Here is a 26,963-nt window from a genome sequence, read left to right as displayed (position 1 = left end):
TCCCAGCGCTCCAGGGGGGCTCAGCAGCACCTTCTCCAGCGGGACAGGTGGGGACAGTCCCCAGCGGCGGCTTGTCCCCACCCTCCTGGTTAGTTAACCACCCCACAGCCAGGGGGCTGCTCCTGGCATCCTTCCCCAGCACGTTGAAGGGTTTCAGATTATGGGGGTGGTGTGGGGACCCCAACGCCACTCGTGGGCCACCAGGGGCTGCCCATGTCCGCGGTCACAGCAAGTCTGTCCCCAAAAGCAGGCTGGTGACAGGTTCCAGAGCTTAAGCCATGCGTGGGGGGGCTCGACCCACACACGAGGCCAAGCTCCCCAGCACGGAGGGCACATGGGGCTGGCCCCAGCCCAAGCCCCCAGCCCAAACCCCCTTAGCAGGTCACCATCCCTCACCCCCTGTCCCCACGGAGACACAAACCCCAGGGAGGAGCCACCAGGAGCTTTTATTCCCGGGGTGCTGCCAGGGCCACCACGCACTCGGTGCCAGGGTACTCGGGGGGGTTGAGCTCAAACTTCTTCTGCATATCGTAGGGGAGGAAGCGCCCAGCCACGAAGTGCTGGCGGCCCAGGAAGCGCCGGGCACACTGCTTGGGGGCTGACAGTGACACCAGGACGTCGGGGCTGATGCCACCACTGCTGCCAGCTTCCACATCCCACCCTGCGAGGGAACAAAAGGCACCGTGAGGAGCCGGGGCCGGGCTCGGGGCCGGGCACAGCTCCTTGCACCCATGGCCCCAGCTGCCCTGCAGGGTATGAAGTGCCCTGTGGCACTGGGGTGTGATGGGGAGGGTGACACAGTGAGGACACCCCCACCAGTGTCACCCCAAACCCCCTTCGTGCAGCTGGGGTCTGGTCATGGTGGAGGGGTCCCCAAGGGGCAGGGTGCTGGTGGCAGCTCTGAGCTGGTAGGGGGGGGCTGTGGGGTGGCTGGAGATGGGGAGGACGGGGTTGGCGCCCCCCGGCGGTGGGTGTCCCCTCCCAGTGGCGGTGTCCCCCCCAACAGCAGCATCACCGCCGTGGCTCTGGCCGCGGTTTGGCACCGGGTTAGGTTTTTCTTGGTGGGGATTCACCAGCGGCCGTGCCGAGGGCTCCTGTTTGCTCCTGCGGCTGGTGGAGGGGGGGCGGCGGGAGGGGGGGACACGCGGCCGGGGGGGTTGATGACAATTCCAGGCCTGGCCACCAGACACCAGGGTGTTTGCAAATTACATCATGTCTCAGCTCCGGGAGTTTGTTATTTACCGTGGATGCCCGGAGTGCATCTGCAGAGCCAGCCCCAGCGCCTGGCAAGGGCTGCGGCCTCGGGGAGGCGGGGGGGAGAAAATGGGGGGGTCCCCAGGGTTGTCCTCACCCTGGGAGGACACCATGGGAAAGCAAAGTGGGGGGTCCCCAGGGAGGAAAGTTGGGGTTGGCCTCCAAGGTTGTTCTTGCGAGGGAGGCCACCAAGGTGGGGGAAACACTGGGGGGGAGGGGGAGTGGTGTGTCCCAGGGTTGTTGTTGCACCATGAGGAGGGAAGGTGGAGGGGGGAGACTCCAGGGGTGTCCTCACCGCGGGAGGTCACCACTGGGCGGGGGGAGGGAAGGTTGTTCAGGGAGGGCACCACGAAGAGACAAAGTTGGGGGTCCCCAGGGGGGACAGTGGAGGAGTCTCCAGGGTTGTTCCCACCCTAGGAAGGCGTCAGGGCGCTGCCCAGTGTGATGCCATGCTGGTGACCAAGGTGAGAGGCCTGAAGGGTGCCAGACCTGAGGGCACATCCAGGCTGACGATCGGGATCCGGACGTGCTTGAGGGTGGCCAGGATGGCGGCGCAGGGCTCCCGCCCCTCGCCGGCCTCCGCCTCGGCGCCCAGCACCGCGTCCACCACCGCGTTGTAGGCATCGTTGATCAGCTGCACCTGGGGGGGGTAGGGTGAGAGGTGACACAGGGCGAGCAGAACGTCCCCCCTCGAGCACCAGGCAGGGATCCTCTCCTCCTGCCTCGAGAGCCTCACCTGGAAGTGCTGCCAAAAAATGTCCCTCCCCCATAAACTGAGGCCAGGGGTTGGTGGGACACAGACAGGGGGAGCAGAAGGTTCCCCCCAGCATGGGACAAAGCATCGCAGGGGGCTCCCCTCCTGCCTCGAGAGCCTCACCTGGAAGTGCTGCCAAAAATAGTTCCCTCCCCATAAGCTGAGGCCAAGGGTCGGGGTGTGGGGGGACAGGGCACGGAGGGGGAGCGCTGGCAGGGCAGAGCCCGGGGGGGCCGGAGCCGGGGGGGGCAGAGCCCGGCACGCCGAGCTGCGTGGCCCCGGCCAGGGCAAGGCTTTCAGGTCGCATTCCTGCTGCCGCCGAGCTCCGGCGCTGCCAACAACAACAGAGCCGGCGCTTGGCGGGGGCCGCGGCAGCAGCCGCTGGATTTCATGGCATCCCCGGGCTGCCGGCACAGGCAGGGGTGGGGAGGGCTGGGCCGGGGGCGGGGGGGGGAGAGGAAGTGAAGGAAAAAAGGAATAACAAACCCAACCACGTCAGCTGGGGGTGGTGAGGGTGAGGGTGGTTTTGGTGGTGACAGCGGTGGCGATGATGATGGTTGTGGTGTTGGTGGTGGTTAGTGGTGAGGGTGGTGGCGGTGGCGGCAAGGGTGTTAATGGTTTTGGTGGTGCTAATGGTAGTGGTGTTAATGGTGGTGGCAGCGGTGGTGGTGGCAGTGGTGTTAATGGTGGTGGCAGTGGTGGTGGTGGCAGCGGTGGCTGTAGCGGTGGTGGTGGCAGTGGTCGGTGTCTCGGCGGGCTCACCTCGGTGGGCAGGTAGGACAGGAAGGGGATGTCCATCTTCTCGCACTGGGTGGTGAAGTCGCGGTACAGGGGGTCCGGGGAGCGCTTGGGGTAGAAGATGGTAGGTTCGTAGTCCTGGGGGGTGGAGAGCAGAGGGGGTGGATGAGGGGGTGGAGACTGGCGGCGCTCTGGGACGAGGAGCGGCAGGAGGAGGGGGAAGGGAGTGAGATACCCACAAAGATGCGCAGGTGCCGGGCGCACACCAGCCCGATGGCTCCGTTCTGCGCCGGGCCGCACACCACCAGCACCGTTGGCTGCTTGCGCGGCAGCGACGGCAGAGGGAAGGCCTGAGGAGAGGAGGAGGAGGAGAGGCTGTGCCACCAGCCGGCCCTGGCACAGCCCTGGGGAGGGCACCCTGGGGCAGGGGCACTGGGGGTTGGGGGACAAATGGACCCATAGTAAGGAAGTGCTGCTGGGCGGTGGGATGGGCACCCAGGGCAGGATAGGTTGAGGGTGATGCCCAAGGCTGGGTGCTGTTGGTGCCCGCGGTGGGATGCAGATGGTGTCCACGGTGTGGTGAGGATGATATCCATAGGGGCATGAGGGTAGTGCCCAAGAGGAGATAAGGATGGTGCCCATGGTGGGATGAGGATGATTCCTGTGGTGCAGTGCCAACAGCGCCCACAGCGAGATGAGGATGATGCCCAGGGGGGAATGGGGAAGGTGCCCAAGGTGGGTTGAGGACAATGCCCAGGACAGGGATGATGCCCATGCAGGACAGGGCTCCTGGCCAGTGGGCAGGGGGGTGGTGATGCTGCACAGAGCAGCAGCTGCCTAGGGAGGTTCTGTTTATCCCCTGACAGGATTTTTCCTGCTCTCAGAGCCTGGCTCCTGTGCCCGTCTGAGTGCCAGCGACCTGAGCAGCATGGCCCAGCCAGAGCCATGCTTGCCTGGCCCTGGTCCTACCCCAGCACTGCCCATGCTGCCAGCGGCCTCCTGGGGACGTGCCAGGAGGGCACAATGCTGGGGACCCTGAGCTGGGATGGGGGATGCCCAAGCTGGGGTCCATGGATGATCTCTTGGGCTCAGCCCCATCAGGAGGAGGAGGAGGAGGAGGAGGAGGATGCTTGGCCTCAAGAGGAGGATGCTTAGCACAGCTGGCAGTGGTGCCAGGGATGCTGTGGTGTGGGGGTCCCTGGAGGGGTGGCCAGCTTCATACCATGGCATCAGGAGCAGCCCTGAGGCAACCCCAGGATCCAGAGAGCTTCCAACACCCAAATATTTCCCTGCTCAGGAAACTCCTCTGCCCTTGGAGCAGGGCAGGGCACAGCCCAGACACCTCCGACGGAAAAGCTGAGCCAGGCGGGCAAGGAGCTCCCAGGCTCCGAGGCACAAAGCTGCCCTTGATGCTGCCTCCTCCTCCTCCTCTTCCTCACATCTGGCCCCCAGTTCTCCCAGCAGACAGGGGACAGCATTGCCAGGGCATGGGGGGCATGGGGAGCCCCCCAGTGTCTTCCTTCCTGCACACAGCAAAGGCAGCTGGTGCCTGGCACTGCCAACGCGCCAGGAAGTGCTGAGCGTCCCCTCCCCTGCCACGCAACCCCCAGCCCCAGGTGAGCAACACTCACCCCGGGGCGAATAAAGAGAAGCCCCCGGGGGGGGCTAAAGCCTTGGTGAGGTTGCAGCTTCCCTCTCCACTGGGGTCCAGCAGCCCTGGCTGAGCCCTGGCTGTGCCCTGGCTGTGCCCTGGCTGTCCCCTGGCCCCGTGGTCTGGGGCTGGCAGAGGGCCAAGGCGAGGGTGGGAGAGCGGCCGGCAGGGAAGCCCCCAGCCCCAGCGCGGGGCCGCCAGCCCTGTCGGTCAGCTCACCTTGGTGACAGCCATGGCACAGGCGTGTCCCCAGATCTCAATCAGCTGCTGCCGCCCGAAACGGTAATCCTCCAGCAGCTCCTTCTCGATGGCCTCAGCCTCCGCCCTGCTGCAGGGGGAGCAGACACCGGTGAGGACCGCGGCGCCCCCCGCCCTTGGCACCAAGCCCCTTGAGACCTCTCTGTGACCCTGGTTCTGGGGCAGGGGACGCTCGGGGGCACCTGGCGGGCGGGTCGGGGGCTTGTAGGGTTGAGGGCGGGCACGGCCAGCGGGTCGGGGCCGGGGACACTCAGGTGTGGGGCTCAGCACCGCGGGGTGGGGGCTGCATTCGGTGCGAGGCGCAGCCCTGGCAGCGCCCCCGGGCTGGGGGGGGCCGCGGCTGTTACATAAAAGGGAACAATGCTGCGGTTGTTCCTCCGCTGCTCAGCCCAGGAGCTGGCAGGGCCGCGGAGGCTCCGGGTTGGACAATAATTGCTCACATCTGTTGGCTCACCTGCGCCCAGGCGAGCAGCCCGCGCCGGATCCGGCCCCCCCCGCACGGATGGGGGCAAGTCTGGCCCCACAAGAGGCCAACATTAGGATCCTGGTGGCCCAGGGACAACAATCCCACAGCCCCGAGGTTGAAATCGGGGTGCCCCAGCCCTGGCCATGCTCCTGTTTGGGGGGGGGGGGTGTTTACGGACGGGGGCGACACACCGACACACTCACATCTTGCTGAGTCTCCAAGAAGGGGACCTGCTGTCCCCCTGCTGGTGCCACTGGCCCCAGGGGCTGGCTGTGGGGCTGGGGTCCCTGGCTGTGGGGTGGACCAGCCACATCCCCTGGTGCCCTGGCAGATCCCAGAGCCCCCCGTCCCAGTGGAACCCACACCAGGCTGCCCCCCGAGTGTCCTAGCAGGTCCCAAAGGCTTCCCCCCATTCCCTGCCCATCCTGCCTCACCCCCACCCCCCGCACCCCCTTCCCTGACAAACGCCACGGACCCACCATGCCTGCTGGCTGTGGCAGATCCCAGAGACCCCGCAGACCCCTCCCCTTGCCGTGCTGACAGATCTCATTGACCCCACAGCCTCTGGCTGCCCCTATAGGCATCCCCCCAACATTTCCACCACACCCTGCACTTCCTGGCAGACCCCAGGTGCCCCCAGTACCCTGGTAGACCCCCATAAAAACCTCATCCTGCCCCATCCTATCCCACCCAGCCCATCCTATCTCATCCATCCCATCCCATCCCATCCCATCCCATCCCATCCCATCCCATCCCATCCCCTCCCCACCCATCCCATCCCATCCCATCTCTGTCCCCAATCCTTTGGTGCCCTCTAGTGAGTCCCAGCCCAGTCCCAGCCCCACCGCAGGATCCTATGGGCAAATGAGGGGGGAAGAGAGGCCAATCCAGCCCCCGCGGTGTCCCCCACCCCGGTGCCAGCGCAGCTGTGTGGCTGGTCACCCAACAAAAGACACGTTCGGGCTCTGACACCCCCCATCTGCTCCGGGAACATTGTCCCCTAATCGCTGCTGGCAGCAAAACCTGGGCCCCGGCCCGGGCTGGCTCCTGCTGTCCTGGCACTGTCCCCAGCGAGGGGGGGGACACACGTCGCGGGGCTCCCAGGCTCCTGACTCGCTGCTCGCACAGGGAGCAGCGTCCCCCGCAAATGCCTCGGGGTGCAGAGAGCCCTCCCCGGGGGTTCGCAGGTTGGTTATGGTGTAGGGCCTGGGGCCGGGGGGAAATACCCCTCAGAGCCCGGGGGAGACCCAGGAGAGCACAGCCTGCCCCAGCTCCTCAGCCTGCCACAGTTCATCCCAGCCTGCCCCAGCTCATCCCAGCCTGCCCCAGCTCCTCTCAGCCTGCCCAAGCTCATCCCAGCCTGCCCCAGCTCCTCAGCCTGTCCCAGCTCATCCCAGCCTGCCCCAGCTCCTCTCAGCCTGCCCCAGCTCATCCCAGCCTGCCCCAGCTCCTCTCAGCCTGCCCCAGCTCATCCCAGCCTGCCCCAGCTCCTCTCAGCCTGCCCCAGCTCATCCCAGCCTGCCCCAGCTCCTCTCAGCCTGCCCCAGCTCATCCCAGCCTGCCCCAGCTCCTCTCAGCCTGCCCCAGCTCCTCTCAGCCTGCCCCAGCTCCTCTCAGCCTGCCCCAGCTCATCCCAGCCTCCCCCAGCTCATCCCAGCCTGCCCCAGATCCTCAGCCTGCCCCAGCTCCTCTCAGCCTGCCCCAGCTCATCCCAGCCTGCCCCAGCTCATCCCAGCCTGCCCCAGCTCCTCTCAGCCTGCCCCAGCTCCTCTCAGCCTGCCCCAGCTCCTCAGCCTGCCCCAGCTCATCCCAGCCTGCCCCAGCTCCTCTCAGCCTGCCCCAGCTCCTCAGCCTGCCCCAGCTCATCCCAGCCTGCCCCAGCTCCTCTCAGCCTGCCCCAGCTCATCCCAGCCTGCCCCAGCTCCTCTCAGCCTGCCCCAGCTCCTCTCAGCCTGCCCCAGCTCATCCCAGCCTGCCCCAGCTCATCCCAGTTACCGCTGCCCTCCGGAGGGGACGGTGGGCAGCTGCTGCAGCAGGGACCTCAGAGGAGCTGATGGGTGGGGGGCTCAAGGGCATCCCTCCTGTGTGTCCCCCACCCCGTTCCCTGGCCTCAGGAACCGGGCACGCCGGGCTCTGCATCCCAGCTGTGCTTCCCTGGTTCCGTATCCCAGCTCCCCATCCCAGCTGTGCTTCCCTGGTTCCGTATCCCAGCTCCCCATCCCAGCTGTGCTTCCCTGGTTCCATATCCCAGCTCCCCATCCCAGCTGTGCTTCCCTGGTTCCGTATCCCAGCTCCCCATCCCAGCTGTGCGTCCTTCTCTCATCCCAGCTCCCTCTCCCCGCCTCGCATCCCAACTGTGGATCCCAGTTCCACATCCCGGCTCCACATCCCAGCTCCGCCTTCCCATTGTGAATCCCTGTTCCACATCCCAGCTCCCTGCCCACCGCTCGGTCCCTCCCGGCTCTCCTCTCCCGGGCACCGTCCCTCCCCGGCAGCAGGGTGTCCCGGTGTCGCCGTTCCCCGCCCCGGCCGGTCCCCCCCGCGGCTCCGCTGGGCGCCGAGGCCGCTGCCGGAGCCGTCCCCGCGGCAGCCATGGAGATCCGGGATGCGGTTGCTCTGGCAACGGAGGCTATTTGGGTACCGGCCCCTTCGCCCCCCCCCCCAGCTCGGGGGGCGCGAGAAGCTGGGGGGCGGGGGGGATGGCCTCGGGGTACCGACCGTCCCGGGGGACACGCGTGGGGACAGCGGCGGGACACGGAGGTGACGTGTCCCTGCCCGGAGAAGCATCACGGAGTGAGGAGGAGCGGACCCAAGGGGGGGTCTCGGGGCAGCGGGGGGTCCTGCCTCGCCACCGGGACCCCAGCAGCCCCCAGGGGTTTCCCCCGCGTCACGCGGGGAGCCGGCACTGGCCACAGCGCTGCGGACCGGGGACCAGCCCAGGGTGAGCCAGAGGAGGGGAGCAGCTGCGGGGGTCCCGGTTGTGCCGGGGAGGGGAACCCTGGCGGCCCCGGTGCAGGTGCACGGTGAGCGGCATCGTGCGGTGAGACCCCGGTACCCCTGCCCCGGGGCTGCCGATTCTCCCCACAGACGGGATGGGGATGTGGGAGCTCCCCGTGGGGGGGTCCCGTTCTCACCTGAGGTACCGAGGAGGGTCCCGGACGGGACCGGTCGCGGAGCTCATAGCGGGCAGCGGCACGGGACAGCGGGAGCGGCGGCAGCGCAGATCCCGCCGCTGCTTAGCGGTGCCACCCGGGGGAGGTGGCTCCGGTTTGCCCCCGCCCCGCTCGCCCCCCCCACCTCCCGCCCCCAGCCTCTCTCCATCCACCGGGAGCATCGTCCCGGCCCCCGGCCCGCCCCAAGCCCCCCGCCCGCGGGCGGTGCTGCCGCCGGGTACGGACACCGCGCAGCAAACACCCAGGGAAGGGGGAGGGGGGGGAAACAGAAATCACATCTGTGCCCCCCCCCAGCCCGCAGTGACAGCGGGAAGCCCCTTTGCCCCCTCCCACGAGCGAGGGGAATGCATCAAGGACCCCCAGGGGTGGGGTTCAGCTTCCCACACCCCAGGGATAGGCTACAGCTGGGGGTCAGTGACTGCAGGGTGAGCCTGGAGTGCCCCCCCAACCCCCCAGACCCTCTGCCAGAGCTCAGAGTGGTTCCCCCTGACCCTCAATTCCCCCCAAGACCCAGAGGGCCACATCCCCCCTGCAGGACACAGGCAGGGCTGGCAGGGCTGGCAGGGCTGGCAGGGTGGGCAACCCCCCACTCCCACCCCCCGTCACCAACTACCTCTAGCAGCAGCCCCCAGCCCCAATCTCCCACCCAAGCCCCAGCCCTGGGAGCCAAAGCCCAGAGCCCCGGGGGGGTCGGGGCAGGAAGAGCCACAGAGAGCCCGGGGGGGCCCAAGGGGGCCAGGAACACACAGGACACCACATCCAACACCACAGCTCTGGGGGGGTTTAATAACAAGAGACTGGGAGAGGCAGCTGCCGGTGCCGGGGGGCCAGGGCGGAGCCAGGGCGGTGCCAGGGCGGAGCCAGGGCGGTGCCAGGGCGGTGCCAGGGCGGAGCCAGGGCGGAGCCAGGGCGGAGCCAGGGCGGAGCCCTGCTCAGACATAGTACTGCAGCCCAAACTTCTCGTTGTCCATCTCGCTGGGGGGGCGCAGGTAGTAGAGCTCATCCACCGTGGGGGGCACCCAGCGGTCGGTGTGGAACAGGGATTCACCCACCTGGGAGGGGGGAGAGCGCTGGGGGGGCAGGGGGCACGCAGGGGAGCAGCCCCCCACGCCCTGCCCCCTCCCCAGCCCGTGCCTGCAGGAGGAGCAATGAGCTTCACCCCAGGCTGTGCCCCGGGGGGGGGGGCAATGAGCTTCACCCCCAGGCTGTGCCCCGGGGGGGGGCAATGAGCTTCACCCCCAGGCTGTGCCCCGGGGGGGAGCAATGAGCTTCACCCCCAGGCTGTGCTCCCCGGGGGGGGAGCAATGAGCTTCACCCCCAGGCTGTGCTCCCCGGGGGGGGGGGGCAATGAGCTTCACCCCCAGGCTGTGCCCCCGGGGGGAGGGCAATGAGCTTCACCCCCAGGCTGTGCCCCCCGGGGGGACAATGAGCTTCACCCCCAGGCTGTGCCCCCCGGGGGGGGGCAATGAGCTTCACCCCCAGGCTGTGCCCCCGGGGGGGGGCAATGAGCTTCACCCCCAGGCTGTGCCCCCGGGGGGGGGGCAATGAGCTTCACCCCCAGGCTGTGCCCCCGGGGGGGGGCAATGAGCTTCACCCCCAAGCTGTGCCCCGGGGGGGGGGCAATGAGCTTCACCCCCAGGCTGTGCCCCCGGGGGGGCTGCCCCCTGGTTTCTGAGCTTTCCAAGGGAACCAAGGTGGCTCCAACCCCGCCGGGGTGGTTGGGTCCCTGCCCCAGCTGCTTCCTGCTCCAGCTGGGTGCCTGCCCCAGGCTGGGGTCCTGCTCCCATGTTCTTGCCCCCGGGGTCGGGGTCTTGCCCCGGGTGCCTCAGGGATCACCGAGGGGCAGCCTCCAGCACCTCCCACCCGGGGGGGTCACAAACCTTCCAGCCAGGAACATCCTTCATGATTTTGGCCTCCTCGTCCAGGTTCTGCCGCAGCATCCGCAGGGTTCTGCGGAGAGGAGGAGGCTGAGCCCCGGGCAGGGGATGCGCTGCCCGCTGAGGACCCCCTGGGCCCAGCCCCTCCCCCGGTACCTGCGGTCCGACTCCGCCTGCAGCAGCGGCATCAGCGCAATCCGCGACTCCAGCTCCTCGATCAGCAGCCGCCTGCGGCGCGACAGGGCCGGGGTCAGCGCTCGGGGGGGGCTGCAGGGCCGAGCAGGGGGCCCCGGGATGCGGGGAAAGCAAATCCCGGGCAGGGAACCGCGAAGAGGAGGTAGGAGAAGCGGTGAGGCCCAGGGGGTAGCGTGAGGGGAGCCGGAGGGGGGGCAAGGAGAAGTGGGGAGGGGAATCGCGGGAGGGGGAAGCGGGAGGGGGAAGCGGGAGGGGCGGCGAGGTGCGGGAGGAAAGCCGCGGGGCGACACCGGGGGAGGCCCTGGGACATGGGGCGGCACCTGCGCTCCCGGTTCCACTTGATGAGGGTGTAGTAGCCCAGCAGGAGGCTGCCGATGCCGATGGCGAAGAGGCTGTAACCTGCGCGGCGAGGGAGAGAGAGGGCTGAGCGCCGCAGGCAGCGGGGCCGCAGGCAGCGGGGGGCGCCGGCCGGGGTCAGGCCAGGCCTCCTCGGCGGAGCTCTGGGGCCCGGCCCCGCGCCCCGGCCGCCGCCTACCTGAGAGGCCTCTGCGCGGCAGGTGCCGCTTGTAGTCGATGGGTCCGTACCCCCCCGGCGGGGCCATGTCCTGCTTCACCTTCGGCGCCGCCATCCCGGCGGCCGCGCGCGACGTCACTTCCGCCGCGCGCACCGGAAGTGCCTGCGGGACCGTCACGTGACTGCCCCCGCCCCGGGGCGCGCTGCCGGCGGGACCGTCACGTGACTGCCCCCGCCCCGGGGAGCGCTGCCGGCGGCGGCCGAAGGGCAGCACCGAGCTGGGAGCCGGAGCGGCGGAGCCCAGAACCGCAGCCGGGAGGGGCTGGAAGCGACCTCTGGAGCTCCCCCAGCCCCAGCCCAGCCCCGCCCCAGCAGGGTTCCCCCAGCAGCTTGGAGCTCGCCCTGCCCCTGCCCCAGCAGGGCTCCCACAGCAGCCTGCCCAGGGGCACAGTGCCCAGGGGGAGTTGGAAGCTCTGCACAGACTCCACAACCTCTCTGGGCAGCCTGCCCCAGGCCTCCAGCAGCCTCACACCAAACAACTTTCTCCTCCTGTGCACATGGAACCTCCTGGGCTCCAATTTGTGCCCCTTGTCCTGTCCCTGAGCACCACCGACCCCCCCACGTGCGAATGTGCCCCCCCAAAGCTGCCCCCAGCAGGGAACGTGCCCTGGGCAGTGTGCCCCCCGCCCACAGCCCTTCACACCCCAGATCCCCCCAGCCAGCACGCAGCCAACCTGGGGGTCCCAGGAGCAGGGTGAGGACCCTCCCCCCCCAGCACTTCACAGCCCCCCAAGAGGGTTTTTCATCCACTTCAGATCAAGGTCACTCGTCCCTTAAGCTCTAATCAGCAGCCATAATCCCTCAGCTGCAGCAAGGACTTAATGACTTTGCAGATGGCACAGCCAATGCCACCCACTGGGATGCTGGGTGGGGGGCAAAGGGCACCCCAGCAAGGGGGGAGGTTTGGGCTGAGCCCCACAGAAGCAGCTCCCTGCTTTTGCTGGTGCTCCTTTGCTCCCAGAGCCCCATGGGACGGGGGAAGGATTCCTGCCCCCACACACAGGGAGGCTTGGCCAGGAGAGCTGGGGGTGAGCCCAGGGGTGCTCCATGGTCCTCACAGGACCTGCTCCTTGTCCCATCCTGAACCAGGGTCTTCCTCTGCATCTCAGCCCTGGTGAGGCCACATCTGGAGGACTGGGTGCAGGTCTGGGCTCCCTGGTTCAAGAGAGACAGAGAACTACTGGAGAGAGTCCAGGGGAAGCTGCTGAGGGGCCTGGAGCAGCTCTGGGAGGAGCAGAGGCTGAGAGCCCTGGGGCTGAGAGCCTGGAGCAGAGCAGCCCCAGAGGGAGCTGAGCAATGCTCAGTGAGAGCTGAAGGAGCTGTGGGGGGCAGGAGGCTGGGGCCAGGCCCTGCTCAGTGGTGCCCAGGGCCAGCACAAGGGACACAATCTGGAGCCCAGGAGGTTCCATCTGAGCAGGAGGAGAAACTCCTTTGGTGTGAGGCTGCTGCAGGCCTGGGGCAGGCTGCCCAGAGAGGCTGTGGAGTCTGTGCAGAGCTCCCAACCCCCCCTGGGCACTGTGCTCCTGGGCAGGCTGCTGGGGGAGCCCTGCTGGGGCAGGGGGGTTGGGGATGAGCTCCAGAGGTCCCTTCCAGCCCCCTGCATTCTCTGCTGCCTTAGAGTCTTCAACAGCCCCAACCAGAGAGAGTCAAATCCAAAGCAAGCACACAGCTCCCACACTGCCACAGCTTCCAAATGAAAATCCAAGGGTTTATTTCACAAGTTGCTAAAATCTAAGTACAATAGTTGTTGGGGTTGGGTTTTTTTTGTGTGTTTTCCATTATCTGACTGTATTATAAAATCCTGCAGTTGCAGTTGCAAGGTCTCCAAGAAAGGTTAATTATGGCTTGCAAGAACCAGCGCTGCTCTAAACCCTCTCCCCAGGAGAGGGGGGAAGCAAGCAGCGCCCGGGCAAGGTCAATCCAGCTCATGCAGCAGCTCTGCGGCGAAGCAGTTGGAGGGGGGGAGGGGAGGGGGAGGGCCAGGACCCCCTGCTGGATGCTCCACCTGGAGGAGAGGAGGAGGTTTGTGGTGCAGGGCAAGACTGGGGAGCAGCACCTTCAGGCTTGGGCTGTGAGGGAGTTTAACAAAGAGAGCTTGGATTTGATGTTGGAATTCCAGAAGGGGATCAAGGAGGTGGCTGTGGGACAGCTCTGGTGGCACAGCTCAGAGCCCCTGGGGGGGATTTCCCTCTGGGCCAGCTCTGGTGGCACAGCTCAGAGCCCCTGGGGGAGACTTCCCTCTGGGCCAGCTCTGGTGGCACAGCTCAGAGCCCCTGGGGGAGACTTCCCTCTGGGCCAGCTCTGGTGGCACAACTCAGAGCCCCTGGGGGAGACTTCCCTCTGGGCCAGCTCTGGTGGCACAGCTCAGAGCCCTTGGAGGGGACTTCCCTCTGGGCCAGCTCTGGTGGCACAGCTCAGAGCCCCTGGGGGAGACTTCCCTCTGGGCCAGCTCTGGTGGCACAGCTCAGAGCCCTTGGAGGGGACTTCCCTCTGGGCCAGCTCTGGTGGCACAGCTCAGAGCCCCTGGGGGAGACTTCCCTCTGGGCCAGCTCTGGTGGCACAGCTCAGAGCCCCTGGGGGAGACTTCCCTCTGGGCCAGCTCTGGTGGCACAGCTCAGAGCCCCTGGGGGAGACTTCCCTCTGGGCCAGCTCTGGTGGCACAGCTCAGAGCCCCTGGGGGAGACTTCCCTCTGGGCCAGCTCTGGTGGCACAACTCAGAGCCCCTGGAGGGGACTTCCCTCTGGGCCAGCTCTGGTGGCACAGCTCAGAGCCCCTGGGGGGGGGGGACAGGAAGCTCACACAGGGCAGCAGGAGAAAGAAAGCAAAGGTTTGGTCTTGGGAGAGTGGCCAAAGCCTCTCCTCCCTCCTCACACCTCCCCAAGGATTTCACCTGAGCCTCCTCCAGCCCAGGGCTCCCCTCTGGCTTCCTGGGGGGGTTTGGTTGTGGCTGGGTTTTAGGAGCTGGATTTTGAAGTTGTTTTTGTTTTCTTTGCCTTTTGGTGGAGCTTTCAGGTAATTTTTGGGGGGCTGTTTTCATTTTTTTTTGGGGGTGTTTGAAGCTTTTGGTTGAGTTTTTAACAGTTTTGATCAGGTTTCTGAGGGTTTTTTGTGGTGGGTCCCAAGGGTTTGGTTTGATTTCCATTCAGGTTTGGTTTTCCCTGGGGTTTTGTGGTGGTTTTTAGGTTGGGTTTTCATTTTTTTGGGGTGGATTTTAGTGGTGGTTTTTTGTTGTTGTTGTTGTTGGGTTTTAAGGTTTTTGGTGGGGGTTTAGGTGGGGTTTTCTTGTTGTTGTTGTTTTTCTTGGGGGTGGGTTTTTTGCCTCCAGGAAGAGGACCACAGAGCTGGGGGAGGAGGAAAGCTGGAGAGACCTTCTGTGACCAGCTGCCTGCCCTCAACCAGCCCAGCAGCATTTGGCCCCCAAAGGAAGGAGAAATTGTGGCATTCACCACACCCAGCCTGCCCCTGGGGCATCTCTCTCTCAACTTCACACCAACAGAGAGGGCCAGAAACACCTCCAGGAGCTTCCTGCCCCTGGGGCATCTCTCTCTCAACTTCACACCAACAGAGAGGGCCAGAAACACCTCCAGGAGTCTCCTGCCCCTGGGGCATCTCTCTCTCAACTTCACACCAACAGAGAGGGCCAGAAACACCTCCAGGAGTCTCCTGCCCCTGGGGCATCTCTCTCTCAACTTCACACCAACAGAGAGGGCCAGAAACACCTCCAGGAGCTTCCTGCAGCTCTCCACAGAGGGGAAAACCCAAACCTTATCAAAGCCACTTTGAAGCCCTCAGCATCCTCCTGCAGTTTGCTGCTTCACTTCCACAGCCTCCCAACCAATCCTGTTTGTGAGCTTTGGTTCTGGCCTGGCTTTGCTGGGGAGGCAGAAAATGTGCAGGTTTCCCTTTTGGCCTCAGCCCTCCACCTCCAAAAGCAGCTTTGCCTGGGGGCTGAAGGTTTCTTTTCAGTCTCCCCTACCCCCTGTGCTGCAGTCCCAAGCTGCCCTCCGGACCCAGGGCAGAGGGAGAGGGAATCCAAAGAGGTTTTGGCACAGCTTTTAAGCCACCCAAGTTTCAGCCTTCTGCTGCTCTCCCCAGCCCCACCAGCTGAAGGGAAAGCTTGGGGAGCCCTGGGAAGGGCCTGTGGAGCATTCAGGCCTCCCAGAGGACTGCTGCAGGAGGGTTTTCTGTGATGGTGTTTTTAATCCAAACTCTTCCCTGGCAATTTAACAGCACCAAAGTCCTCAGCAAGATATCAACAAGCAGAGAAGGGGGGACATCCCTCCCCCCCAAAAACCTCCACCCAGGTGAAGAACTGAATTCTTGGTTCCTGGTGGGTTTGTTTTCATAGCACCTCCAAGTGCAAAGGCAAAATGCACTGCACTCCCCTCTCTTGCTGCTCCCTCCACCTCTCCCCACCCAAAGCACCTCAGAAGCAAAGAGACCCAAATTCAACTCTCAAGCCAAGCTCCTCTCATCCCCAGGGAGCTCTTAAGAGACAAAGAAACAAAGCCACCCCAAAACCCAACCCAAAGTTTCCCATGGGCAGCCTCTGGGGGGGTTATGCAGCCACAGAGACCTTCCCTCCACCTTTTCCTGTGGGTTGCAGCCAGGTTTGGCTAAAGCCTACAGAAGGGTTTCCCAAGTGCCTAAATATTGATATTCACACAACAACAACAACAAAAAGGGGAGGGGGGGGAGGGAGGGGCTTGAACTGGAAGCTTTTTTGTCATTAGGCAATTTAGATCCAAACTGGGCGGGGACACAACCCTGTCCAGGGCTTGGTTTGGGGTCAGATCTAACAGCAACTGCTCAGAAAATAGAATCAGCTTTGGCTGAAGAGTTTCTCCCTCTCCCCTCCCCCCTCCCCCTTTTTCCCCTCTTCTTTTATATATAGATCTCTAGAGACAGAAATCTTGCAGAGAACTCTTATCAGCACTGGGAGCCAGCACTGACATGCAGCATAAAGCAGAGTAAGGCAGGGACTGCTGCCACGTGGAGTTCACCTTTTCATCTGGGAGAAGCACAGGGGGAAAGGATGAGAAGGAGAGGAAACTCAGCCCAGCCCAGCCCAGCCCAGCCCTAGATGGGTTTGGGGTTAACCTGTGGCATCCTCCCCCTCCCTCCCTCCCCTCCAATGTCTTAACCCTCCCCACAAAACCCTGCCGGGCTGCCTGAAGCTCTGGTGGCAAGGCTGCAGTGCCAGGCAGGGGAGCATGCTTGGGGTGCCTGAAGAATGCAGCTCTGGGGGGGGGTCAGGGTAGGCAGAGTCCTGCCCCCACCCCCCCTGCCCCTCCCCACAGGCCCAAAGCAGCTCCTGGGTGGCTGTGGCTGGAGGAAGGAGCCAGAGCCCTGAGGCCACCCTCCTGCTCCTCTGCTCCCTCCACTCTGATTGCTTTCAGCTTCTGCAGTTCCTCCTTTGTTGGTTTTTTTTTTTGCCCTGTGTGCTTTGTTTTGTTGTTTTGGTTTTTTTATTCTTTTTGCTCTTTTTTTGTTGGTTTTGGTTTTTTTTTATTATTATTATTCTTATTTTGAACTTTTTTGTTTTGCTTTGTTTTGTTTTTGAGTAAAACTGCTCAGAACAACAACAGAAAAAAAAATAATGAACTAAACCCCCAAACCCCAAACCCCAAACCCCTCCAAAAGGAAGAAAATAAACATAAAATAAAGAGTCCAACCCCCCCCTCCCCCTCCCCCCAGTTCCACTTGGAAGTCTCTGGGAACACAGGAGAAGGCCCAGGCCCAACAACTGAACTCCACAGCCCAGCCCAAGGTGGTTTGGGTTTTGTTTTGGCTGGTCAGTGAATCAAACCTGTTGTCTTGTTTCCTTTTCAGGCTACCAAACAGTTCCAAAAGTCAATTCCAAACCCAGAATCCAACCAAGGTTTGAGGGGCTCCTGCAACCGGCTCCCCACCACCACCACCACCACGGTGGCAGCCACAGTCCCCCTCAGGCAGCAACAACGAAAAAGCAACAACAGGAGAAAGAGAAACCCAAAGAGAAGGAGGAAACCAAAGCCATACTCAACTGGGCTGTGGGTTTGCACTTCTTTATCATGAGGAGACTGTGAAATATCATCAGCTGGAGGCTGCCTTCCTGGCTGGAGGAGGGGCAGGGAAGAAAAAAGCAAACATCATCCTGGCTCACTAAATGCATCTGCAAAGACTTGGGGTTGAAATTTCTCTCTCTCTCTCTCTTCCTCTCCTCTCCCACTGCCATCCAAAGGCCACAGCCAAGGGAAGCCTTGTGGTGGTGAAGTCCTCGGGAAGCCAAAGGCAGGGAAGTCATCTGGGGGTGGTCCTCTTCCTTTGGCTGCCTCCTCCCCCACACCCCTCCACAACAACAAAAAGCCCAGTAAGAATAATTCCAAACTAAATATGTAAAGCCCAGAAAAACAAAAGGAAACCAGAGGATCCTTCCTCCTCCCTGGCAGCCTTCACCATCAGTCCATCAGCCAGGGGAGCTGGAGTCTGTCCCCCACCCGCGGGGGCAGCGGCGCTCGGCGGGGGCAGGAGTGGGGCTTCTCGCATCCTAGAAAGCCTTGGGGCATATCCAGCTGGGATTAAAGCAGATTCCACTGTACTGTGGTATAAAAAGGATGGCAGAAACAGGAAAGTCTTCCTCCTCTGGGGTGTTCCTCTGCATTATTTCCACGTGGCAGACTGTGGGATGGAGCGGGGAGGGATCATATCCAGGAGGTACTCGCGCTGGCGGTCGACGGCCGAGGAGGATTTGTGCACAGCTAGGCTGGGATTGACAAAGGGCAAAGCCCCACCTGGAGGGGGAAGAGGAGAAGGGTCAGAGTGTGAGACAGCCCTGAGGCAAACCCTCCCTGCTCACACCACAGCCTGCCCACAACCATCAGCTGAGCTCTGCTGGCCAGCAGGAGGATACCTTCGGAGCTCCCAGCAGCAAAGAGGACCAAGGTTCTGCACCCCACAAGAAGTCCTTCCAGGACTTACTGAGTGAGCAGAAAGCTGGGAACAAGCCTTTGAGCAGGGCCTGCTGTGACAGGACATGGGGTGATGGTTTGGAACTGAAAGAGGGAGGTTCAGACTGGAAAAAGGGGGAAATTGCTGATGCTGAGGGTGCTGAGAGCCTGGCCCAGGCAGCCCAGAGAGGCTGGAGCTGCCCCATGCCTGGAGCCAGTGCAGGTCAGGATGTTTGGGGCTGTGAGCAGCCTGCTCTGGTTGGGGATGTCCCAGCATTCAGGGGCCATGGTTTAGTGGCCATGGTGGTGTTGGGTTGCTGGTTGGACTGGAAGAGCTTGGAGGCCTTCTCCACCTGAAGCAGTTCTGTGATTCTATAAACCACCAGCAGCAGTGAGAGCAGCACCTTGCTTGTGCTGGGGTGCAAGGAGCACTGAGGAGAAGCCATCCTTACCCAGAGGACTGTGGACAGAGTGCAGCAAGGGTCAGGGCAAGGAGAAGACATCTGAGAGCAGAAAGCCCTACCTGTGCTGATGGGAGTCTTCTTCCAGGCAGCAGCACTGCCCTTGCTGACGGCTCTCTCGCCATGCTTCCCTGGCCTGCTCCCCAGGCCTGCTGCAGAGGCATTCTGCAACTTGGGGGACTGGCTAAATGCATGCAGCACCCCTCGGGGGGCTCCAGGACCTCGAGACATCTGGCTGGAACTCTGGCAAGAGAGCAGAGGGTGAGGCAGGCTTGGCAGCTTCCTGCCTCTCAGAGAACCACAACCCCTGCTGGGGCTTCACTGCTCCTCTGCCCCCTTCTGGCTGCACAGCCCTGTGGAGAGTTTCAGGGCACTGGAAGAGGTTGCCCAGAGGAGCTGTGAAGGCTCCAAGCCTGGAGGTGTCCAAGGCCAGGCTGGATGAGGCCTTCAGCAAGCTGCTTTAGTAGGAGCTGTCCCTGCCTGTGGCAGGGGGTTGGAACTGGAAGATCTTGAAGGTCCCTCCCAACCCAGTCTGGGATTCTCTGCCAATCACAGTGACTGCAGAAGACCACCACAGCCTTCTGCCTATCACAGCTTCAGTACCAGACCCCCACAGGCCAGACCCCACTGCGACCAGCCTGGCTTTGAGCTCCCATTCAGCTACACCCTGCTGTGGAGCTCAGCTCCCACCTCAGCTCCACGCCTGCAACCCCCAGGAGCCCTCCCTGCCAGCAGCAGTGAGGCCAGGGGGGAAGGGCCTGGTGGAGGAGCTGTACCTGTTTGAGGGAATGGTGCTGCACGATGGAGTCTGCCTTGGTCTGCCCAGGGGACGCAGCCTGCTGCAGTATCCTCTGCTCGATCTCCTGCTCCTGCTGCAGCGCCTTGACGAAGGCAGCCTTCAGCCGGTTCGTGTGCTCGGCCTTCAGCGCCTTCTTCTGGTTGGAGGTCATGCAGGTCTCACACATGATGGTGCCGTTCTTCTCCTCCCTCCAGCGGCAGGTGAAGTCAGTCTTGCACTGAGCACACAGGTAGGGCTCCCGCGAGGAGACAGCAACGGAGACTTTGCCTGCGGGGCACAACCAGCTCGGCTCAGCTCGGCTCGGCTCAGCTCAGCCCGGCGCAGCTCAGCTCAGCCCAGCTCAGCTCGGCTCAGCCCGGCTCAGCTCGGTTCAGCTCAGCTCGGCTCAGCTCAGCTCGGCTCGGCTTGGCTGGGCTCAGCTCAGCCCGGCTGGGCTCGGCTTAGCTCGGCTCAGCCCGGCCTGGCTCGGCTCAGCTCGACTCAGCCCAGCTTGGCTGGGCTCAGCTCGGCTCGGCTCAGCCCGGCTCAGCTCGGCTCGGCTCAGCTCGGCTCGGCTCAGCTCGGCTGGGCTCAGCTCAGCCTGGCTCAGCTCGGCTCGGCTCGGCTCAGCCCAGCTGGGCTCGGCTTGGCTCGGCTCGGCTCAGCCCAGCTGGGCTCGGCTTGGCTCAGCTCGGCTGGGCTCAGCTCAGCTCGGCTCGGCTCAGCCCCGCTCAGCTCGGCTCGATCCCTGGATCTCTACAACTCCCTGCAAGGAGGCTGCAGCCAGGTGGGGTTGGTCTCTTCTCCCCAGGGACAAGTGACAATGGCCTCAGGCTGCCCCAGGGGAGGTTCAGGTTGGACATGAGGAGAAGCTTCTTTCCTGGAAGGGTTCTCACAGCCTGGCCCAGGCTGCCCAGGGGGGTGGCTGAATCCCCAGCCCTGGAGGGGTCGCAGAGCCCCAGAGCTGTGGTGCTGAGGGCCATGGCTCAGCCCCAGCCTTGGCAGAGCTAGAGAATGGTTGGGAGTGGAGGATCTGAAAGGCTTCTCCAACCCAACCCACTCCATGACTGCATGCCAGCAAGTGACAGCTCTGGGGACCATGTGGTGCCCTCAGGAACCCTTCCAGTGCCCAGGCTCAGAAACCAGAACCTTTCCTGTTTCTGCCTACTTGTTTTAGACTCTTAAATCAAACAGCCTGGGAATTACCCAAGGCTGTGAACCCTGGCTGTGGCAGAGTGTGACAGCTGAGGCAGCCCAAGCCCCCTGCTCCCTGCCGCTGAGGGCAAGCCCAGGCGGCAGGGACTCTCTCCTCGCCTTGGAGCAACACTTTTGGTGCTCAGCCTCACCTTGAGTCTCCAGCAAGTTCTGCACAACTTCTTCCAACCCAACTAAGTAAATAAATTCATTATTAGCTGCACTGGGCAGGAAGTTCATCTCTGGGGCAGGAGGCTTGGGAGGAGGGATCTCCAAGAGGGTCTTCTCCAGCTGCTTCCTCAAGGCAAGCTTGGCAGCGGCCTGGCGGCTGGCCGGGGACTCGCTGGAGTTGATGGAAGCGGCGCTGGTGGTGGTGGCGTTGGCCTGAGCAGATGTCACTGTGGTACCTTTGATTGAAGTGGGGGAAGCCTGGGAGGAGACAAGGACACAGCTCAGGGACCAGCAGCAGAGGGGTTGGCACTTTGGAGACACCAGCTGGGAGGGAGGGAAGCGGCCTGGCTCCGTCTGCCTGTGCCGAAGGTTGGCTGCTGGTGGCCCCCAGAGCTTACTGCTGCCTCTGACTGCCAGCAGTGTGCTGCTCTTGGCCAGCAAGGTCAATGGTCTCCTGGGGGGCAAGCAGGAGAGTGTGGCCAGCAGGCTGAGGGAGGTTCTCCTCCCCCTCCACTCTGCCCTGCTGAGGTCACATCTGGAGGACTGAGTCCAGTTCTGGGCTCCCCAGTTCAAGAGGGACAGGGAACTGCTGGAGAGAGTCCAGCAGAGGCTGGGAAGCTGCTGAGGGGCCTGGAGCAGCTCTGGGAGGAACCAAGGCTGAGAGCCCTGGGGCTGAGGGCCTGGAGAAGAGCAGCCCCAGAGGGAAGCTGAGCAATGCTCAGCAAGAGCTAAAGCCTGGTGAGCAAGGGGCTGGGGCCAGGCCCTTGTCAGTGGTGCCCAGGGACAGCCCAAGGAGCACTGAGCACAAACTGGAAGCCAGGAGGTTCCATCTGAAGAGAAGTTGTTTGGTGTGAGGCTGCTGCAGGCCTGGGGCAGGCTGCCCAGAGAGGTTGTGGAGTCTCCTGGTGTGCAGAGCTCCCAACCCCCCCTGGGCACTGTGCCCCTGGGCAAGCTGCTGTGGGTGCTGCTGCCTTAGCTCAATGAGTTCCTTTGAAGGGCCCCAACCCCCTGCCAGCACTCACCTGTGGGATGTTGACCAGCAGGCTGGTGTTGGGGACGTTGGCCACACGGATCAGGCCCTGCTGGATGATTCTCTGCCCCTGGATCTGGACGCTGGGCACCGAGGCGCGCGGCGCCAGCAGCAGCGGGGGGGGCCCCGTGCTGGAGTGCTGCCTGATGTTGTGGATTTGCTGGGGAGAGACAGAAATGGGCTGCTGGGCTGGGGGTGGGGAAGGAGGTGGAGGGTGGAAGTTGGGATGGGATGATGTGAGGCAGGCAGGGAGTGCAAAGGGTTGAGAGTGAACAGCCCTGAGAGCGTGGGCAGGTGCCACGGAGGGAGATGCTCCTGCGTGAGCCAGCGGCTGCCAGCCCCAGCAGCTGTCTCAAGCAGTCAGGGAATGCTCTGGGATGGAAGGGACCTCTAGAGGTCATCCAGTCCAGCCCAAACCCCTGAGTTTCTGAGGCAAATCTCTTGCAGAATACACAGGTGGTTTATTTTAATGGCAAAGGACCTCCACAGGTCCCTTCCGACCCCACCTCCTGTGGCAGCTGGAGAGGGACTCTGTACCAGCCCTGCAGGGACAGGATGAAGGCTGATGGCTTCAGACTGGAAGAAGCTGGCTTGAGATGAGACATGAGGAAGAAATTCTTCCCCATGAGGGTGCTGAAGCCCTGCAACAGGCTGCTCAGAGCTGTGGAGGCTCCAAGCCTGCAGGTTGGATGGGGCCTGGAGCAAGCTGGTGTGGAGGAAGTGTCCCTGCCCATGGCAGGGGACTGGAACTGAGTGACCTGGAAGGTCCCTTCCAACCCACAGCATGCTGTGACTCCAGGAAGTTATTTCCCAGCATGAGGCTTTAGAAAGGCTCCTAAGGAGCAGCTGGAAGCTGGAACTGAACTTTCAGAATGGTGAAGCAGCTGCTGTGGCACAGCTCAGAGAAGCAGCTGGGGCAGGCTCCTGCACCACCACAGGGCTTCCCTGCCCAGCTGGGACAGCAGCTCACAGTGCTGCAGGATCTGTGTCGGGGGGGGAGGCAGCAGCAGCACCTCTGGCTGTGCTCCTTCCAGCAAGAGCTCCTCCAGACAAGCAGAGATGACTGAGCAGGGAGCTGAGGTGTGCTCAGGGGAAGCAGAGCAGCTGGAGCCCGTGGCAGACACTCACCTGTGCTCCTCTGACCAGGGGAGGCATCACTATCTGCGTGCTCTGCTGGCTTCCGAGCTTGGAGGAGCTCTGCTGCCCTCCACGGACCAAGGGAGGAGGGATGACAGTGCCTGGGAGACGTGTAGAGGAGGTCTGCAAAAGAGGGAGAGGGGTTCCTGAGGTGGTCTCATCCTGCTGGAGCTCCAGGCCATGCTCAAGCAGCTCCTGAAACCTCAGGCAGCCATGGAGATGTGGTGCCAGCCTGGCTGCCTGCTCAGGGACTGCTCTCATCCTGCACAGAATTCAGAAGGCAAAGAGCAGCTCTGGGAGACATTTCCACTGCCCTCCCACTGCTGGGACACAGCACAGAGGCACAGCCACCTGGGGGGAGGAGGGAAGGGGACACAGTGCAGCTCTTCTCCCTGGCTGGTGGGATGGCTGTGGCGTCTGGCTGGAGCCAAGGGCAAGGCTGCAGGACCAGAGGTGGCCAGGCTGCTGCAGGCAGTGCTCAAAATGATCAATAAAAGGGAAAAAGAAGAGAATTTGGGCAGGGAGTGAGGGAAAAGGGAAACACAAAGTGGAGTCTTCCAGGGGAAGCAGTGGGCAGGGGAGCTGGAGAGGCAGAAGGTGGGGAAGGGAGCCCTGGGCACCTGTGTGTGTGGGAAGAGAAAAGAGAGGCAGGAAAAGGGGAAAGCTTCAGACAGTAACAATGGGAAAGGAAAGGAACCAGGCCCCAGAGGGCTGGAAAATTGTAGCCTTTGGGGGCTGCAGACTGCATTCAATCCTCCAAGCTTCTCATGGTGCTCTGTGAGGTGCTGGGGTCCATGCACCACTGCCAGCCCTGCTCACCACCAGCGCTGGGTGAGGGCTGCTGAGGAGCAGCAAAGCTCTCCAGGGGCTCCATGCCCCTGGCCACCTCCCTCACTCAGGCCCCCAGATGCTCACTACTGTGAAGACAAAACTCCTGCAAGCACCAAAGCTGCCAGAGCTGAGCTCCCAGCTGCACACACAGCTTCCTGCTGCACACACAGCTCCCAGCTGCACACACAGCTCCCTGCCTGCCTGCTGGGGAGCTACATCCACTCTGGGTTTGCCTTTCAACTTGAAGGCCAAATGTTCACTCTACTCCTGCTCCAAGTGTTCACTCTACTCCTAAATGTTCACTCCCACTCCTCAATGTCCACTCCCACTCCTCCTCCTCAATGTCCACTCCCACTCCTCCTCCTCAATGTCCACTCCCACTCCTCCTCCCAGGCATTAGTAAGTTTTTAGAGCCAAGCCAAAGCAGCTGGAGGTTAATTTGCCCAAACACCAACAAAAATGAAGAGAGAGGAACTCCACTCCTGGTTCCTCAGCTGCCTTCTCTCTGCTCTGCCCAACCAGAGTTCCACTGAAGGCTAACCTCTTGCTTCAGCTCCTCTGGAAGTGCTGTCCCTGCCCCAGGGAGGAGGTGACTCCAGCTTGCTCTGACCTGGGGCAGTGTTTCCTGGATGCAGAGCAAATGCAGCACCCCAGCCCCTTCCCTCAACTGCAGCCCCCTGGAGGGGGATCCTGAGACCATCCTGCAGGGGAAGCAGCTTTGTCCTGAAGCACTTTGAGGTTTGTTAGTCAATAACCCAAAATGGTTTCAACTCCAAAGGGAAAGCAGAGCCTGGGCTCCAGACCCAGGTGAGGCTGACAGATGTCAACCACCTCTGGATTTGGGTTTTCCTTTCCCAGGGCTTTGCAACATTTCCTTTCCTCTGAGCCAAGCTCTCTCCTGCCACCAGGAAGAGATTCCTCCCCAGGAGGGTGGTTGAGGCACTTGGAACAGGCTGCTCAGAGGAGCTGGGGAGGCTCCCAGCCTGGCAGTGTGGAAACCCAGGCTGGATGGGGCCTGGAGCAGGCTGGTTGGTGCTTGGACCCTGAAGGTCTTTTCCAAGCAAAGCAATTCCCTGACCCTGGTGCAGCAGGAGCTGTCTCCAGCCATGGAACTGCATGATCCTGAGGGGGCTCTGAGCAACCTGCTCTGGCTGGGGATGTCCCTGCTGCCTGCAGGGGGGTTGGGCTGGAGGAGCTTGAAGGTCCCTTCCAACCCAACCCAACCCATTCCATGCCCATGTGCCACGCAGCCACCAAAGGAGCTGCCTGGCTCTTAGTTAACCTCCCTGAGGCACAGGGAAGTCTCTTGAAGGTACAGTGAGGGGCTGCCAGCAGCCCTAACTCCCAAGGCATCCAAAGGTCCTCAGTCCTGGCAGGGATCTCATCCCCAGCAGAGTGGATCAGGAGGATCAGCCACTGCAGAACAAGCTGCTGAGAGCCCTCCTGCCTGCATCCCCACTCCAATCCCTCTCACAGAGCTGCTAGTGGGGGCCTGGGGGAGGTCCAACCAGGAATCTTCCCCCTGGCACCAAGCCATGAGCAGGAGGGGCCTGCCTGCCCTGTCCTGTGCACCCTCTCCTCTGCTCCATGCCCTGAGCCTGCCAGCCTGGCCCTCCCCACTGACCTGGAGGGTTGCTTTGCCAGCAGGAACGCTCTGCGGTCCCCGCACCAAGGGCGGAGGGGTGGCCACAGCACTCCCAGGGGAACCAGCAGGCTGGAAGAGGAGAGAACAACAACAACAAAACAGAAAGAAGAGCAGAGGAGGGGAAAAGTGTCAGCAGAATCACAGCAGCTAAGGCAACAAAGAGTTTTTACCTCCTTGCAGCTCAGCAAGAGCAATCTCCAAGGGCTGTGGCCTTCCCCCTCCCCCAGGCACCTCAACATGCAGCTCTGGGGGAAGGGATTAGGAGGTGAGGAGAGAGGAGATTAAAGCAGGCAGTAAGAGGCTAGACAGCAAGAGCAGAGCACTCCAGCTAAGAGCCCACCTCACTCTGACCCCCCCTCACCACCAGCCTCACCTCCCCTGTGACACCCAGTGATGGGATGAGGGCAATGGATGCAAACTCAACCACAGGAGGCTGCACCTCAACAGGAGGAGAAGCTGCTTTGGTGTGAGGCTGCCCAGAGAGGCTGTGGAGTCTCCTCCTGGGCAGAGCTCCCAAAGCCACCTGGCTGTGTCCCTGTGTGACCTGCCCTGGGTGCCCTGCTTTGGCAGGGGGGTTGAACTGGGTGATCTCTGGAGGTCCCTCCCAACCCCTCCCAGTCTGTGAACCAAGGATTCTAATGAGCTTCAAGCACAATGCAGAGGCAAAAGAAGACCTCAGGGATGAAGCAGCTTGGGAGAGGCCCTTTCACCCTCCTTAGCTGCCACAGACTCATGGCTCAGGTGAGCAAGGCAGGTGCCTGGCATCAGCTGCACTCACAAGTCCAGGAGGAAGATGCCAATCAAACCACCAACAGCAGCCCTGGCAGCTGGCTCAGCACCCAGCTGGACTGGGAAGTGCACTGCAGCCTGCACCTCATGCCCAGCACCAAGTCCAGCACCTCAGCTGGAAGATGAAAGGGGTTAGGTGTCCCCTGACAGCAGGTGGGGGCTCAGCAACCTCCTCTGCTCTCCTCCTGCCACCCCCCAGCCCCAGCCTGCAGTGCCAGCCTGAGGAGAGTGCTGGGGAACTGCTCTGGCACCAGGAGGAAGTGGATTTTCAGCTGGGTTGTGCTCTCCTCCCAGCACTCTGCTGCCAAGTGAGATGGGTGAGGAGGAAGGGAGCTCAGGCTGGGAGGCCTGAACCAATCCTCCCACAGGCTGCTGGGATTTGGGGGATGCTGAGGCTGCCCACAGACTGCACCTGGTGCCAGCTGGAATGCAGAGCTGGCTTCTGCCACACAGCACAAACCCAGCCCCTGGCCGCCAGCCCCCAGAGCCTGGGCTTCACACAGCTGAGCTCCACCTGTCTGCAAGAACCTGCTCCAAGGGTGCTCAAGGCAGGCTGGATGAGACCTTGAGCAGCCTGGGCTAGTAGGAGGTCTCCCCTGCCCATGGCAGGGATGTTGGAACTGGATGATCTTTAAGGTCCCTTTCAACCCAAACTATTCCATGAATCTATGGAAAACCCAGGCCAGGCTGCAGGGCCCAGGACCCCAGGCTGCAGGGCCCAGGACCCCAGGCTGCAGGGCCCAGGACCCCAGGCTGCAGCCCCCAAGAAGCCATCAAGATTTCAGGACAAGTGAGACTCTTCCTTCAGGAGCTACTCTGCTGCACAGCTCATGACAGCTGCCAGCACTACTGAGAGGCTGTCCCCTCCACCTGCAGGGCTGAGCTGCTGAGCACCTGCAGGCAGAGCAGTACCTTCTGGGCAGTGGTCTCCTTCTGGATTTGGCTCTGCCTCAGCTTCTTCAACAGGACCAACTTTGCTTCCTCTAACCGTAGCTCCTCCTTGAGCTGCTTGATCATCCTCTCACGCTCCTCAGGGCTGCTCTTCTGCAGGGCCAGGG

General features: G+C 62.8%; 3 protein-coding genes across 9 annotated transcripts in view; all 3 read right to left on the bottom strand.

Moving 5' to 3' along the window:
• Window positions 1–443: 443 nt before the first annotated feature.
• YJEFN3 (YjeF N-terminal domain containing 3) lies at window positions 444–8,360 on the bottom strand. Of its 2 annotated transcripts, none has more exons than XM_068165070.1 (6): window positions 8,256–8,360; window positions 4,617–4,725; window positions 2,986–3,096; window positions 2,771–2,884; window positions 1,744–1,894; window positions 444–661 (listed from the first exon to the last, which is right to left on the bottom strand). In XM_068165070.1, the coding sequence occupies exons 1-6, from the start codon at window positions 8,300–8,302 to the stop codon at window positions 447–449; spliced, it is 747 nt and encodes a 248-aa protein (XP_068021171.1). In that variant the 5' UTR covers window positions 8,303–8,360; the 3' UTR covers window positions 444–446. The 2 variants fall into 2 exon arrangements, with proteins under 2 accessions (XP_068021171.1, XP_068021172.1); XM_068165071.1 differs by having other exon boundaries at window positions 4,617–4,722.
• A 692-nt stretch (window positions 8,361–9,052) lies between these two features.
• NDUFA13 (NADH:ubiquinone oxidoreductase subunit A13) lies at window positions 9,053–11,039 on the bottom strand. The gene is made up of 5 exons (XM_068165074.1): window positions 10,902–11,039; window positions 10,687–10,765; window positions 10,328–10,399; window positions 10,175–10,244; window positions 9,053–9,346 (listed from the first exon to the last, which is right to left on the bottom strand). The coding sequence occupies exons 1-5, from the start codon at window positions 10,993–10,995 to the stop codon at window positions 9,227–9,229; spliced, it is 435 nt and encodes a 144-aa protein (XP_068021175.1). The 5' UTR covers window positions 10,996–11,039; the 3' UTR covers window positions 9,053–9,226.
• Window positions 11,040–16,971: 5,932 nt separating this feature from the next.
• GATAD2A (GATA zinc finger domain containing 2A) overlaps window positions 16,972–26,963 on the bottom strand; it is a 52,937-nt gene continuing 42,945 nt past the window's right edge. For 5 of the 6 annotated variants that reach the window (XM_068165058.1, XM_068165057.1, XM_068165060.1 and 2 more), the window contains 8 exons: window positions 26,818–26,949; window positions 25,096–25,185; window positions 22,632–22,763; window positions 21,496–21,663; window positions 20,455–20,731; window positions 19,107–19,396; window positions 18,393–18,573; window positions 16,972–17,713 (listed from right to left, as the gene is read on the bottom strand). In XM_068165058.1, coding sequence (XP_068021159.1) covers window positions 17,583–17,713; window positions 18,393–18,573; window positions 19,107–19,396; window positions 20,455–20,731; window positions 21,496–21,663; window positions 22,632–22,763; window positions 25,096–25,185; window positions 26,818–26,949 — 1,401 coding nt within the window. In that variant the 3' untranslated portion in view covers window positions 16,972–17,582. The remainder of the gene's footprint in view (window positions 17,714–18,392; window positions 18,574–19,106; window positions 19,397–20,454; window positions 20,732–21,495; window positions 21,664–22,631; window positions 22,764–25,095; window positions 25,186–26,817; window positions 26,950–26,963) is intronic. The other variant, XM_068165061.1, reaches the window with a different exon arrangement.

This window comes from Melanerpes formicivorus, unplaced genomic scaffold (genome assembly GCF_026170545.1).
Source record: "Melanerpes formicivorus ecotype bairdi unplaced genomic scaffold, bMelFor1.0.p_v2 SCAF_83, whole genome shotgun sequence".
NCBI lineage: Eukaryota > Metazoa > Chordata > Aves > Piciformes > Picidae > Melanerpes > Melanerpes formicivorus.
The sequence above is the reverse complement of the archived record's forward strand: the minus strand, read 5'-3'. Positions and strand labels throughout refer to the sequence as shown.